General features: G+C 37.7%; 1 protein-coding gene across 1 annotated transcript; it reads right to left on the reverse strand.

Moving 5' to 3' along the window:
- Positions 1 to 2,691: 2,691 nt before the first annotated feature.
- Positions 2,692 to 3,878, reverse strand: LOC109239159 (F-box/kelch-repeat protein At3g06240-like). Its single transcript, XM_019405682.1, has one exon. The coding sequence runs from the start codon at positions 3,853 to 3,855 to the stop codon at positions 2,707 to 2,709; it is 1,149 nt and encodes a 382-aa protein (XP_019261227.1). The 5' UTR covers positions 3,856 to 3,878; the 3' UTR covers positions 2,692 to 2,706.
- Between the last annotated feature and the right edge of the window lie 12,106 nt (positions 3,879 to 15,984).

Genomic DNA, 15,984 nt, shown 5'->3' on the forward strand with positions numbered 1-15,984 from the left:
CTTCTTCTTCTTCTTCTTCTTCTTCTTCTTCTTCTTCTTCTTCTTTCTTCTGCTGCTGTTGGTGCTGCTACGAAACTTCAGTTCATGAAATGATTTCCATAAATATGTTTATCAGATTATTTAAAAATAAATTATAAATAATTACGTAAGTTAGTAGACAATAATTTAGTAGACAATGATAATTCTGTTCTTTTCACGTTTATTATTTCCAAAATTTATGATTTAGATATTGTTGGCAATCTGATTATTTATCTAGTATGTTAGAAAGCTTTTTCAAAAACTTCAGCTTATATAGTGCTGAAGTTTTTACAAATGAACAAAATAACTTCAGCTCTAGAGCTGAAGTTCGACAGTTACAAAACAAAAACTTCAGCTCTAGAGCTGAAGTTCGCCAGTTTCAAAACAAAAACTTCAGCTCTAGAGCTGAAGTTTGCCAGTTACAAAAACAAAAACTTCAGCTCTAGAGCTGAAGTTCGCCAGTTACAAAAATAAAAACTTCAGCTCTTCGCCAGTTAGAAAACAAAAACTTCAGCTTTATAGTTGAAGTTCGCCAGTTACAAAAACAAAAGCTTCAGCTCTAGAGCTGAAGTTCGCCAGTTACAAAAACAAAAACTTCAACATTACAAACAAAAACTTCAGCAAATAGAGAATAAAACTTCAGGTACTATGCTTAAGTTCAACAATTACAAACAAAAACTTCAGCACACTTGCTACTTCAGGCCCGTCTACTAGAAGGCTGAAGTTTTGCGTGATTGTCTTTGCTACTTCAGCCCCGTATGCTGAAGTTATGCGAAAAAGGGGGTACGCTTGCAATTTTTTTTGCAAAGCGGGCACAAGTTAAAACGTGACACAAAAAATGGGTATAGATGCAAATGGCCCGACATACTCTAAGTCTTTAGCATAGCCCCCTCTCCCACTCCCCACCCCATGGTACAATTTAGTCGATATAAATTCTGACACCGGTGAACTTTTTCCTTCCTATACCATATATGAAAGCTTATTACAAAAAATGTGCATAGTTTCATATTTACCCGCCATGTTCACAGTTATTCTACAAATATTATACCATTCATTAAATATCAATTATTAGGAGCTGATTCCTTCCTAATTAGGCGCGCTACAAATCTGGAACTAAATATTCTTCCAGATATTCCTATTTAGGCGCGCTACAATTATGGAAGTAAATATTTTTCCAGATATTTTATTAAATAAGGAATCATTGTAGCATTAAAATTCCTTATTTAGATAGCTGCAAAATTGAAATCTTTTTCAGTCCTCTGTTAATAACGACGGCAATTTTTATTCCTTGGTTGATCGAAAGGCCATTGCTGGCAAAAGCATATATAACCATATTTGTTAGAGTTATTTATACATGTGTTACTTTGTATTCTAATTGTAGATGCTTTGTTTTCAGTTTTCACAAATCAAAAACGACTAAAACTTCTACAAATCTTTTGCAAAAAATAGTCTACAATTTATCTACAATTGCTGCAATATAATGTATGTCATGTCTTCTTCTTCTTCGAGTTTTAATCTGAAATTCAGCCAAAACCAAGTCTAAATCTTCACCAAAATCCCTCAAAATTGAGATATAAACTCCAAAATATATTTCCAATTATTTACAACAACACCCAATCAAAATAAATAATGATTTTTGAAAACCCAAATTTGAATTCAAAGCTTCAAAGCTTTTTAATGGCTGTCAATGGTGGAATTGCCGCTCTCTTATCTCTTTGAAGGTTTGTTCTTCTTCATTGAGAAAATTTGAAGCAGAAGGTAAATGTGTGTATGAACTTTGAAGATTTGACTTCAATTTTGACTGATTTTAGAAGAAAAAGCTTGAAATTGGACGTTAATGGAAGGGTGTTACATATGTTTCTCTGGTTTTAACAGAGGGAATAATGGGTTTGAAACGTGGGTGTGGGGAGATACGGGGATGAGGGTGTGGGTTTGAGAGAAAGAAACGTGGGGGGTGGGGATTTGGAGGAATATACGGTAGCGTTAATTAAGGAGTGATATATGGTACATTAATTGTACAGTTAAAACACATTATGGTATATAATTGGTAATTAGGTATAGTAAATGTAATTAAATCAAACTTTAAACATTTAGAGTAATATAGTTTCCTATATGGAATAGGAATGTAAAAATTTCATAAAATAATAGGAATTGCGAGTAAACTTGTAACAATATCACATGCACACAAGAATTGAACCAACCTTAACTTTGCGACCTAATATCAATAATACCCTAAAGCAGGCAATGACAATAATGTGTCTTGTTTTTTCTCCACGAACAATAATAGTCTATGAACCCTCGGCTCAGGTCCAAATTAACAAAATTTAATCAATTAAAATGTGGTTACATCCCTCTGTTCCAATCCCTCTCGCGGATCTATTCTCTTCCTCCCATGTTTTGGCTCAAGTATATCTTTAATATATATATTAGACAAGCAATAAAAATGTGAAGTTAATAAACATATATTTTTTTATTGGAAAAAAAACAAGCATAATAGGTTTAACTAGAGGGGATTTCAGTCACTTATTTCCTAGTACAAATGAAAACATAAAATAAGTTGATAACTTAAATGAATACATTTATGAACCAAAAATTTACAAGTAATAGACAATACTTGAGGTCCTTACATGATTTCCGAAAAAAACAAAAAGAAGAAATAAAAAAGTTTCTTGCATACATAAGAAAATATTAAATAAGTGATTTCGGAGAGATCAAACCTTCTGTATAAGCAATTCCATCATGAACTCTAAAATATTTGGGCCAGAATCCAAATGGACCTGTGGATGTCCTAAGTGCAGTATGTCCAAATGTAACCATACGGTTGGTCCAAGGTGCACTTGCTAAAGTCTCAAATAAATATAGTAGCACTTCACCATTTGCAAATCTATGTTTCAATTTGCCATATACAATATTGCCGAGTCGTATGGTAAACAATACAATCCAAGATTCTTTGATACCATAGTCTTTCATTACCCACAACTTAAAAGTGCCCCATCCTTGATGTTTATGAGTAGAAGAAACGCAAACCATTCCTTCCACTAATAAAAGGCCATAATTAGACAACACATCTTCATTAGTTATGTGCATTTGCTCTAGCAAAGGTATCTCTCCGTACACCTCATTTGAAAAAATAAATGAAACCAAATGATAAGTTCTTGACATTGTCTTACCAAGCCAATGAAATGCTCCATGAACAAATACCATAGTATCCATATACCAATTTTCATTTCGATAAGGATAAATCGTAAGTTTCTGTCCCCACCTAGGGCAAATGGCAATGGTAGTTGGATAGTAACAAATCTTTCTCCAAGAACCACTTTTTAGCGAGAGAATTTCAATGGACTGTCCTCCTTTAAGCATGGTCCACTTAAGGAGCTTGTACCCATCACTTGTCACGTCATATCCCAATCCGAACATAGTACACAGACGTGTAAATTCGAAATGGGGAAGAAGTGTCGACTCTCTTGTGGAAGGGTTCCATAGAAAAAGTTGTTGATCAAATTTACTATAAAATCCGAGAACAACCAACCCATTGAAACAACAAAATAATTGGCACTCAAGTGGTTTGAAGGTTGAATGGCAATCGAGTTCTTGTACATACTTTGAAAAACAGTTGAGTTCTTGTGCATTCGATAAAGGAGAAGAATAGAAGCTAAATTTGATGGTGGGTTCCATATCAACACTTTCAAGCCATGACTGGCATACAAGAAGTTTGTGGTTATTCTTGGTGAGATGCTTCATCTTAAAGTAAGGATCAGAGATTAATGCAAGCCAAGATTTTGAAACACATTTGAACTGTAGAAGAGACCGTACGGATAACCTGCTGAGAATTTCCATAACTATATCGTCTTGGAATTGAATTCCAGTGGCCTACATATATAGGACAAGAGCAAGTGCTTTAGTAGTTCACAGGTTGAAACCATTAGTCTTTAGCGAAGTCGGAAATTTTGCTAAGGGTGTTCAAGATTTGATATACACATATAAGAAATAATTTTTGATCTATATATATATATATATATATATATATATACGTAATATAAGTTTCTATATACACAGTATATTTTTCGATGACGGGTGATCAGTTGACCATCCTTCAATCTATATGGCTACGCCATCGGGCGGGCGGCGCGCATATATATAAAACAAAAACATATGTTAATGAAGAAAGCTACAGCAACTAGATTAGAGTTCAACCAACAAGGGTTATAGTGGAGTGGTAAATACTCCTTCATCCTTAACCAGAGGTCTCGAGTTCGAACCAATATAGTCGGATTCCAATATGAATACTGATACAGGATAGAAAACCAAAAAAAAAAAAACAAAAAAAAAAGTATTAGAGTTCAAAACTCGATAAGTAACATAGTAAAATGAGAACTCACGTGAAGATTAGCTTTTTTTGTCATCTTGAAACTTCTCTATTTGTTCAATTTGAAAGATATGACTGCGAAAGGGCGGAGGCGGCTGGCTAGAGTTTTGAGAATGAAAATGTAAATGTCTCCTTTATAGATGGAATTTTTTTATCTTATTAGTTTTACCCCATTTTATTTAATTTCCTTCCATTATGGTCCCTCATTCGAATTAAGTTAGAATATTCTCAAGTTTAATACTAAGTGACAATTTATACTAAGTAAACAGTAAATTTGTTCGCGCTTCGCGCGATTATAAAGACATCAATAGTTTAGAAATAACATTTTTACAATTTCAGTCACGATAAAAAAATTAATATTTATCATTTGTATATAAAAATGATTCATATATAGTTAAAATCACAAACACAATTTTCTTTTAGAATATAAACTTAGACTAACCTCATTTTATCGAATTTTTTTTAAATAAGGGAAAATAGTTCGTAAGGAAACTTTTCACACAAACAGACATACATTACTTACATGTTTTTTGTGTATACATGATTCTCTGAGTCAAATTATATATTAGATACATGTTTATATATACCTAACCTTTTGTTTACTAAATAGTAAAGCTTTCTTAATAATAGAATTTTCTTTTAGCGAAATAAATGAAACATGAAATGGGAAAAAAAGACCAAAAAAGAAAATTAGAAAGTGAAGAAACTACAGATAGAAAGAGAGAGAAAAAATAAATAAATGGCAACCCAAGTTGCTCTATCTGTCCATTACCGGTTCTTATTCCTTTCTATCAAGTAGTATTATTTTTTCTTTAATAATCTTTTTCATTATTCTTCTGTTCTTTCCTTTTCAATTGTTTTTCCCCTCAATTCTTCGTGCCTTAAAGTAGCTCAAATTTTGATGTCTTGCTGCTTCTTTCGTTGTTCCATGTAATATTTTTATTATAATTTTACATCTACCTTGTAAATGGCGTTTCTTTCTGTCTCCGCTATTACAAGCACAAACCAATAATACGATTGTGCCAAGTAGTTATGTTGAAAAGTTTTAATTCTGAGTTTATTATATTTGGATAAATTAGCTTACCTGGGAGCATGAGAAATCCCGACAGTTCCAAGCTTGTGTTAGTTCCTTGGAATGCTTCTCTCACCCTCCAACACCTAAAATTATTTGGTAATTTATGTGACCTCAAAATTAATGGGCTAAAAAATAATAGCAAAATATTATCGCAATTTAAGTAATCGTACCTTGATTAACACTTGATGGTCTTGATATACTGTAAAAAGTCCGGCAATTTTTTGTTGGAGCATGAGCCTTTCTTGAAATTAATCTTTGCATAAGGCAGCCAACTATATGCCTCACTATTCAAACTCAATGCATTAATTTAAGCACAAGAAGTTTCCGCCAAAATAAGATTGAATGAAATAATTTTTTATGTTGAGTACATCAGATCAAAGATATAAGAAAAAGGCAAAAGAAAGAAAAATTTCAGAAATACGCCATGACTTTTTGATCGAAATCTTTGCCTCCCATGTGAGTTTATCCGTTCGTAATCATCAGAATCTCGGAAACACCTTAATATAGAACACCTAACATATATTGTTCTTCTTGTTGGACTTGATTAGATCACTGAATGAAAGTAAAATAGTTGGGGCATGTCGATCATTGGAGATCAAAATGAGATTGACTCAAACAGGACAACATGCTACAAAATTATAAATTTTTACCATGCAATTTAGTGCCTACAAATTAAATATTTGGTGGTTACGTAGTTGAAAAGTCACAACCTTAATGAAGAGTAAGTTTTATGTACACCTTCTAAAATTAGAAAATTAATTTTTGCGTTCATAATTAATTGCAACGGTTGAATTACATTGAATGGACTGGAACAGTTACATTGGATCCAACGGAAAGTTGTGACTTTTGAATTTCTAAACATAAATAACATTGAATTTAATAAAATGAAAAAATGAGAGAAAAGTCAAAAAAAGGAGAAAAAAGATAAGTGAGTTTCTTGGACAAATAGAGGTGCCACCTCAGCTTTTCAATTTCCTCTTTTATATATATATATATATATATATATATATATATATATGTTGGATAGCAGTGCAGTGGGATGTAAAACAAGCAACTTGTTTATGGTTAATGAAATGAAATTTGGCAACAACTAAATAAATTTATCAACAATTAAAAAAAAATCAGTGTAATCTCACAAGTAAGGTCTGAGACTTGGGAAGGTAGATACACTATTTCCGATAGACCCTTGGCTCAAGGAAAGATGATAAAAGAAACAGTAACACCAGCAATTAAATAAATTTAAATCAGATAGTCAAAATCTAGATTGGACCATACATTATATTTACTGGAAGAAAGATTGTGCGCCAGGTTAGATGAGGAGGTAAAACAACGCTTTTGGGAGGGGTTAGATGAGATTGTGCGCCAGGTTCCGCTTGCTGAGAAGCTATTCATAGGGGGGATTTCAATGGTCATATTAGGGTGACCGGAGGTGGTTATGGCGAAGTACATGGAGGCTTTGGTTTTAGGGAGAGGAACGGAGGAGACACCTCGTTGTTGGACTTCGCTAAAGCTTTTGGGTTGGTGATTGCAAACTCTAGGTTTCCGAAGAGGAAAGAGCATTGGTTACTTTTCAAAATGCGGTAGCGGAGACTCAGATTGATTATCTCCTCCTCAGGAGGTGTGATAGCAGGTTGTCCAAGGACTGCAAGGTGATTCCGAGCTAGACACTCACGACGCAGCATAGACTCTTGGTACTTGATGTTGGTATTAGGTTAAAGAGAAGGAAAAAGTCTGCTCGGGAAAACCCAAGAATCAGGTGGGGAGCCTTGACTAAGGATAAAGCCCAAAAGTTGGAGTGCCGGTTGTCGGCTATGGGAGCTTGGAGGAGCAGTTGGGACGCGAACACTATGTAGTCAGCGACATCAGACTGTATAAGGGAGTCTGCGAGAGAGGTGTTAAGGGTCTCGACTGGTTTCTCTGGTGCGCACAAAGGAGACTGGTGGTGGAATAAAGTGGTCCAAGGTAAAGTGGAAGCGAAGAAGGCGGCATACCTGAAGTTAGTAGGGAGCATAGGTGAGGGGGAGAGGCGGGCGTGCATGGAGAGATATAAGGTAGCTAGGAAGGAAGCTAAACTGTCGGTCACAGAGGCTAAGACTGCGACTTATGGTCGTATGTACGAGGAATTGGGGAAAAAAGGCGGGGGTAAGAAGTTATTCTGGCTAGTCAAATTGAGAGAGAGGAAGGCTCGAGATTTGGACCAAGTGAGATGCATTAAGTACGAAGATGGTAGAGTACTGGTGGAAGATGCCCAAATTAAGAGAAGATGACAGACTTACTTTCATAAGCTTCTGAATGAAAAAGGGGATCGTGATATTGTACTAGGCGTATTGAAGCATTCCGAGAGTCATCGTGACTTCGGGCACTGCAGGCATATTGAGGTCGAGGAGGTCATGGGGGCTATGCATAAGATGAGTAGGGGCAGAGCGACCAGACCAGACGAGATTCCAGTGGAATTTTGGAAGAGTGTAGGGAGAGCAGGTGTGGAGTGGTTGACTAGGTTGTTTAATGTTATTTTTAAGGCGAAAAGGATGTCAGATGAGTGGAGGTGGAGTATGGTGGTTCCACTGTATAAGAACAAAGGTGATCTCCAGAGTTGCAACAATTATAGGGGTATCAAACTACTGAGTCATACCATAAAAGTATGGGAGAGGGTGGTTGAAGCGAGGGTGAGGATGACAGTGTCTGTATCCGATAACCAGTTCGGGATCATGCCGGGTCGTTCCACCACAGAAGCTATACACCTTGTTAGGAGGTTGATGGAATTGTACAGAGAGAGAAAGAAGGATCTGCACATGGTGTTTATTGACCTGAAGAAAGTGTATGACAAGGTTCCTAGAGAAGTTCTCTGGAGATGCTTGGAGGAAAAAGGAGTGTCCATTCCTTATATTATGGCAATTAAGGACATATATGATGGGGCTAAGACTCGGGTTAGGACGGTAGGAGGCGACTCTGAGCATTTTTCGGTTGAGATGGGGTTACACCAAGGCTCTGCGCTCAGTCCATTCTTATTCGCCCTGGTGATGGATGCGATTACAAGGCCCCGTGAAAAATCATCCTCAAAACCTAGTAGCTCGTAGGGTCAAGTCCCGAATATGTGTTAGGGATGTGTAAAATTCTTCGCGGCTCGCAAGCTCGCCGCGGTTCAGACCCTTTGTACTGATTTAGCATTTAAAAATCAAAGAGTCAAAGATTTCTAGAAAAGTGCTATTATACGGTCCAAAATGCAGTCGCAAATCAAGTATGCTGACCGCATTTCTGCCGCATATGAGTTAGTGGTTTGGTTAAAATTGAGGTCAAAATGCGATGCACTATGCAACCGCATAACTGATATGCGGACTGCATTTCCATCGCAAAGTGAGTCAGTGTGTTAGTCAAATTTGAGGTCAAAAATGCAGTCCAGAATGCGGTCGCAAATCAAGTATGCGGACCGCATTTCTATTGCTAAGTGAGTCAGTATGTTTTAATTTTGGCCCATTTTTTAGGGACATTTTGCGATCGGTCTGCGGACCGCATGTCAGGCATTCCTGACCGCATTCCGCATCGGGGCTCCTATTTTTCTAATTTTTCAACCCGACCACTTCTTCAATAAAACACCCCAACCCCCCCCGTTTTAACACATTTTCTGAACAAACTAGAGAGAGGGAAGAGAGGGTTCTTGAGAGAGAAAGTTTATCTTCATCAATTTGATTTCCAAAGTCACCCAGGCCCGGAAAATTTCGAGTAGTTGTCTTCATCTCTGCTCTTGCAGGTAAAATCCCCAACCCTTTTTTATTGGTTTTCATATTTAAACAAAAGGGGGATTCTCATACATTGATTCTTGAAAACATAAGTTGAAATACACATGCATGTCCTTTAAAACCTAAAATCTAGTAAAAAGAATTGGGTAGGAGTAAAGATTTGCAAAAGGAGCGGTTGATAACCTAAATAAGCTCGGGTAGTAATTGTGAACTTCAATTCTAAGATATATGTGTTAACTTGTGAACTAGATTGATGGTACTAGGCTGTTGGTGAATTGAAAGTAGAAGTTAAAAGGGAAATTCGACTCCAGGTATGTATGGCTAACTTTAACCTTTGTAAAAGTCACCTTGTTTGGTGTACGAGTAAATCGGTATGTGTTTACTTATGCGGGTTATTTGTGAATTCTTGTGATTTATGTGCCTTGAACATTGTTGGTTAAGCGCCCCGATATGATGGTGTAAATAAATGGCAACAAAATAAGTGTGTGTGTAAATGTGTTTATGTGGTAAGAGTTGCGTAACAAATGATGGAATGAAATCGTGATTGATGAAATTGAAACAACTGTGATAATATCATGTGTGACTTGTCGTGGGCAATTATCGTTGTGACTTAAATTGTACAATGGGCTGTTGTATATGATGGAAGTGGTATTGATGTTTATGAAAATTCTTGTGAATTGTTGTTGTTGTTGCTGTTGTTGTTGTGTAAAATGTGATTTGTCCGGTGGGATCGGGTTGCGCGCCGCAACACGAAGTAGTAAGGTGTGGGTTGTGGTAATAAGGGTGACCGAGGTAGTAAGGGTGGCCGAGGTAATAAGGGTGAAAAAGTGATCGAAATCACTATTGAAATGAAAATATGAGAAAGTTGTGAAATCATTGATGTGATGAAAAAACATTGAAAGGGAAAGAGGAGAGATTGTGAAACTTATTTGGCTTTGGTTGTTTCTTTCATGTGCATTTGATCGTTGATCCTATTACTGTTTGTTACTTGTGTGTTGTTTGAATTGATCGAAATCACTATTGAAATAAAAATATGTGAAAGTTGTGAAATCATTGATGTGATGGAAAAACGTTGAAAGGGAAAGAGGAGAGATTGTGAAACTTGTTTGGCTTTGGTTGTTTCTTTCATGTGCATTTGATCGTCGATCCTATTACTGTTTGTTACTTATGTATTGTTTGATTTTACTTAGGGTAAAGTTTGTTCATACATACCAGTACAATTCAAATGTACCGACGTCCCTTTTGCCGGGGGCGCTACATTCGTGTTATGATTGTAGGTGGTTCTATAGCAGGTACTCCAGTCCACCGACAGTAGCACTCCTTCACTTCCCGTCAGCGGAATTGGTGAGCCCCTTTCCTCTCGGGGCCCTGCGTGGCTCATGCCGCTTTTCTTCCCGGAGTCTTATTTTTGGTATTTATGTAAGGTATAGTCGGAGCCTTGTTACCGGAAAGTATTGTAAAACTATTTGGTATCCTTAGACGCTCCGTAGACAGGAAATGTGGGTTATGTACTGATGTGTTTTGTACGTGGGCAGTGTAACTTGTGAACCACGCTAAGTAACCATGTATGTTATGTATATTTCGTAAAAAGGTGTTTGAGTTATAAATGGCTATTTCCTTTGATTAATGAGTAATGAAAACACGGGTAACACGTGGGATAGGAAAGACACCCAGGTCCGCTTGATCGGGGCTACCCGTGGTGCATGCTATTCGCTTGATTTGGGGCGTGACAGCGATAACGAACTATATTCAAGGGGAGGTGCCGTGGTGCATGCTATTCGCCGATGACATATTTCTGATTGATGAGTCACGAGCCGGCATTAATTAGAGATTGGAAGTTTGGAGACAGACGTTTGAGACTAAGGGTTTCAAGCTAAGCAAAACGAAGACGGAATACCTCGAGTGTAAGTTCAGCACCGAGCCGGGGGAAGTGGACGTGGATGTGAGTCTTGAGTCACAGGTTATCCCAAGTAGAGGCAGCTTCAAGTACCTTGGTTCGGTTATCCACGGGCGAGGGGAGATCGGTGAGGATGTCACACACCGTATCGGGGTAGGATGGATAAAGTGGAGGTTAGCATCTAGAGTCTTGTGCGACAAGAGAGTGCCAACGATACTCAAAGGTAAGTTCTATAAAGCGGTGGTTAGACCGGACATGATGTGTGGGGCTGAGTGTTGGCCTGTTAAGAACTCACATATTCAAAAGATAAAAGTAGCAGAAATGAGGATGTTGAGGTGGATGTGCGGGCACACTAGGATGGATAAGATTAGGAATGATGATATTTGGGAGAAGGTGCACGTGGCTCCCATTGATGAGAAGATGCAGGAAACGAGGCTCAGATGGTTCGGGCATGTACAGAGGAGAAGCCCAGATGCTTCAGTAAGGAGGTGTGAGCAGCTGGTTGTGGAAGGCACAAGAAGAGGTAGAGGGTGACCTAAGAAGTATTGGGGAGAGGTGATCAAGCAGGATATGGCGAGGCTTCAGGTTTCCGAGGACATGGTACTTGATAGGGAGTTGTGGAGGTCGAGTATTACGGTTGTAGGCTAGGAGGTAGTTGAGTCTGGCGTTATTTTGTGTCTTTGCGAGCCTAGTCCGGTAGGGTTTTGTCTAAGATAGCTAGGGGTAATGTAGTTTTTACTATTTTCTATTTTCGATGCAGGTTCCACTTACTAGCCATCATTTTTGCTTTGCATTTTATGTTCCTATTTTTCCTATGATCTCCGTGATGAATCTAATATTCTCTCCTTTTGTCTTTTTATTATCTTGAGCCGAGGGTCTTTCGGAAACAGCCTCTCTACCACTTCGGGGTAGGGGTAAGGTCTGCGTACACACTACCCTCCCCAGACTCCACTTGTGAGATTCTACTGGGTTGTTGTTGTTGTTTTACTGAAAGAGAGAAAAAGATCAAGAGCAATGAAAAAAAAAACGGGAAAGTTATATTACAATAAGTTGAAAAGAAAATCAAAATCCTTTGCATGGGTTTAATACATTTTACTTAAAAGTTTTCTTCAAATTTGTCGATCATTAATAATCACTACAATTTTTCAGTTAGTAAGTACATATTGGATTAGCATTCTATTCATACACTTACCCCAAAATAAAGCATCTACAATTAGAATACAAATAATCTATAATTTATCTATAATTTATTTACAATTTCTGCAATATGTCTTCTTCTTCTTATTCGAGTTTCAATCTGAAATTCAGTCAAAACCAAGTCTAATCTTCATCAAAACCCCTCAAAATTGAGATATAACTCCAAACCATATTCCCGATTATTTTCAACAACACCCAATCCAAACAAATAATGATTTTTGAAAACCCAAATTTAAATTCAAAGCTTTCAAGCTTTTTAATGGCTGTCAATGGTGGAATTGCTGGTCTCTTTTTATTTGCTTTGTATTACTGAAATTTGCGATTGAGAAATAGAGAGAGATGTAGAGAGAATGTCGACGAACTAAACTTTTGCAGAACTGATTTCTACAATTTGATTCGAATTTGTTGACGATTTTGTCTTTTTTTGATTTGTGGCTTAAGGAAAAATATCGAAGAACAAAGATTTTGCGGAAAAGAGTCTATGTAATTTAATTTTAAATTGAAGATATAGGATTTGCGTTTCAAATTTGATCTGAAGGTCGTTAAATCAATTAGAATATTCTGTTCCTGATTTGTAGCGCGCCTAATTAGGAAGGAATCAACTCCTAATAATTAGTATTTAATGAATGGTATAATAATTGTAGAAAAACTGTGAACATGACGAGTAAATATGAAACTATGCATATTTTTGGTAATAAGGTTTCATATATGGTATAGGAAGGAAAAAGTCTCTTTAAAAAATAGGAATTAGCGACGGACAAAAATTATAGTTAAATAGTAATGTTTGTTGCGAAATCCTACATAACAATGAATTAGCGATTGATTATTAAAATTTTCTATTAGCTACGAGCAATTTAACACAGGTTAGCAACAAAGTTCGTAGCTAATTCTAATATATTGTAATCATTACACTATAATTGTAATTTAGTCGATATAAATTCCGACACTAGTGATAAAATAATAGGAATTGCGAGTAAACTTGTAAAAATATCACATGCACACAAGAATTGAACCAACCCTAACTTTGCGACCAAATATCAATAATACCCTAAAGCAGGCACAATAATGTGTCTTACCTGTAACGACCCGACTGGTCGTTTTGTATTTCCAAACCCCGTTCCCTTAAATAATACTTTCCGCACTTGCTTTAGCTAATTTATGACTTGCAGGGACGGGTGGTTCGGAAGTTAGAAGAGTTTTGAGCAAGAATAAGCCTAGTTGTTTCTTTAAGTTTCCTTAAAAAGGCCAAGTTGACTTCGGTCAACATTTTGGGGAAACGGACCCGGAATCGTGATTTGGCATTTTCTGAGGGTCCACGAGAAAATATGGGACCTGGGCATATGCCCGGAATCGAATTCCGAGGTCCCTAACCCAAGTAATGAATTTTTTCGTGAAATTATTAGGTTAAAGTTTCAAATATTTAAATAAACTAAGAAATCATTGTTTTCATAGGTATCGGGTTCGGATTTCAATCCCGAAACTTGGTACAAGTCCGAAATATCAGTTAAGACCTACCCGTAAAATTTGGTGTCCATCCGAGTAGTTTAAGGGCGTTTTGACCCGTTGAAGGAGAATTAAGAACTTCAAGTTCAATGAATTGATTCATTTAGTTTTGGGGGTTGATTCCTCGATTTAGCGTTGTTTTTAGTGTTTCGAGGGTTCGAGTAGGTCCGCCTCGTGATTTCAGACTTGTCGGTATGTTCGGGCGGGGCTCGGGAGCCCCGAGCGTCAAATGGTCGAGGTTCGAGTGAAGTTGAAAACTTAGGAAAAAGCCTCATCTGCTGCTTCTGTCATAACCGCTTCTGCGGCTCTTGGACCGCAGAAGCGATCGTTTATCGCAGAAGCGGAAGGGGCCAGGCCCAGGGGAAACCGCAGGAGCGGACCCTGACCGCAGGAGCGGACCCCTGACCGCAGAAGCGGTCCATCCGCCCAGGCCCAGAACCGCAGAAGCGGTGGCCTTTCCGCTTAAGCGGCCTCGCAGAAGCGAGGTTTAGACCGCAGAAGCGGCCCAGTTCCCCTTGGCCTTTTCCGCAAAAGCGGCTCACTTTCGCATAAGCGGAACCCGCAGAAGCGGGATTCCTTCCGCAGAAGCGAAAATCATTGGGGGCTGAAGGGTTCATTAGTACGAACCCAAACTCATTTCTCTCATTTCTCACTACACACTTGGGCGATTTTGGGGGTTTCAAAGAGAGAGTTTCCACATATCATTGCAAGGTAAGTAATTCCCATCCATTTTTAGTTCAAATACATAAATATTAGGTAGATTTAACACTAAAATTAGGTAAAAATCAAGAGATTAGAGTTAGACCTAGGGTTTAGTCAAAACTAAGATTTAATCCTATAATTTGCCATGAAATGAACTAGAAACCACATATTTGTGATCCTTAGGTGATAGAGAACAACTTCCTTCGAAAAATATTGGAATCCGGGTATGTGGGCCCGGGGTCGGAAATTAGGAAAACTTGTATTTATGGTTAGGAAATTGCTTAAACAATTAAAATTTAACCTTGTAAGCTCTTATTGACTAGTTCTTGCTTATTTTAATTAGTTGGTGCTCGTTTGGCTACGAATTGAGGGTTTGGGCCTATTCTTGATATCGGAAGTGCACTTCGGAGCGAGGTGAGTCTCCTTTCTAACCTCGTAACCCCTTAGGATTAATGTTTGAGTGTTTGTTGCTAAATGCGGGGACTACGCACGCGTTAGGTGACGAGAGCCCGTACGTAGCTACTACTATGATAAATGTCCGGGTAGCTTAGGGCCTACAACATGCCTATTAAATATATCTCTTATGTTAAATCGTTGTTATGAACGCCTAGCGTGTACTAGATGACTTAAAAAGGGATAGGAGCATACTTGTATAGTCAATTAAGTTTGATTTGGTATTCTTGACCATTTATGTGCCATGTGTGTGAACTTGATATTTCATCCTTATTTGTGGATCGGGTCGATCGCCTCGGTATGAGTAGATGCGTCTATAGGCGCGCCGTCGACCCTCGGCAAGTGCAGTTTATTTCTGTTGGATCGGGCCGTCGCCTCGGTATTATGTGTGCATGTTAATTGTGGAATAGCCTATACATGCTTTATTTTGCCATTATCTCGTATGATAAATTATAAACTTGATGCTGTAAAGTTCTTGACTTATGCCACTTGCCATAAACTGTTGATACTTGTAAATTCCATGATTTGAATACATCATACTTATATATATATATATTAATTGACCTTAGTAAGTATCGAGTCGACCTCTCGTCTCTACTTCTTCGAGATTAGACGGGATACTTACTGGGTACATATTGTTTATGTACTCATGCTACACTTCTGTACTTAAATGTACAGGATTTGAAACAGGTGGTTCCGGACATCACTCTGGTGCATATCAGTGAGCGCATCTGGGACTTCTACGGTGAGCTGCACTCCCTTCTTGCCGATCCGCAGCCGAAGAAGTCTTCCTTGTAATTTTTTTAATGTTGTTTCTGTCTATCCTGATTCAGACAGTAGGATAGGGCATTATTCATTTTGTGTATATTCTACTAGTTGCCCGTAGCTTGTGACACCAGGTTCTGGCACACACAGTAGTAGACGTTATTTTGGGTTGTGTAACTGTCGTTACATTTTATTGATCTTACTGGTTATGACTTTAATTGGGGAAATCTATATATGGTTTTGTAAGGGTAAATGAGATTTATATCTTACG

This window comes from Nicotiana attenuata, unplaced genomic scaffold, assembly GCF_001879085.1.
Source record: "Nicotiana attenuata strain UT unplaced genomic scaffold, NIATTr2, whole genome shotgun sequence".
NCBI lineage: Eukaryota > Viridiplantae > Streptophyta > Magnoliopsida > Solanales > Solanaceae > Nicotiana > Nicotiana attenuata.

What these genes read in the sequence shown, in the direction of transcription:
- LOC109239159 (XM_019405682.1), bottom strand. Translation starts at nt 3,855, where the DNA reads ATGGAAATTCTCAGCAGGTTATCCGTACGGTCTCTTCTACAGTTCAAA.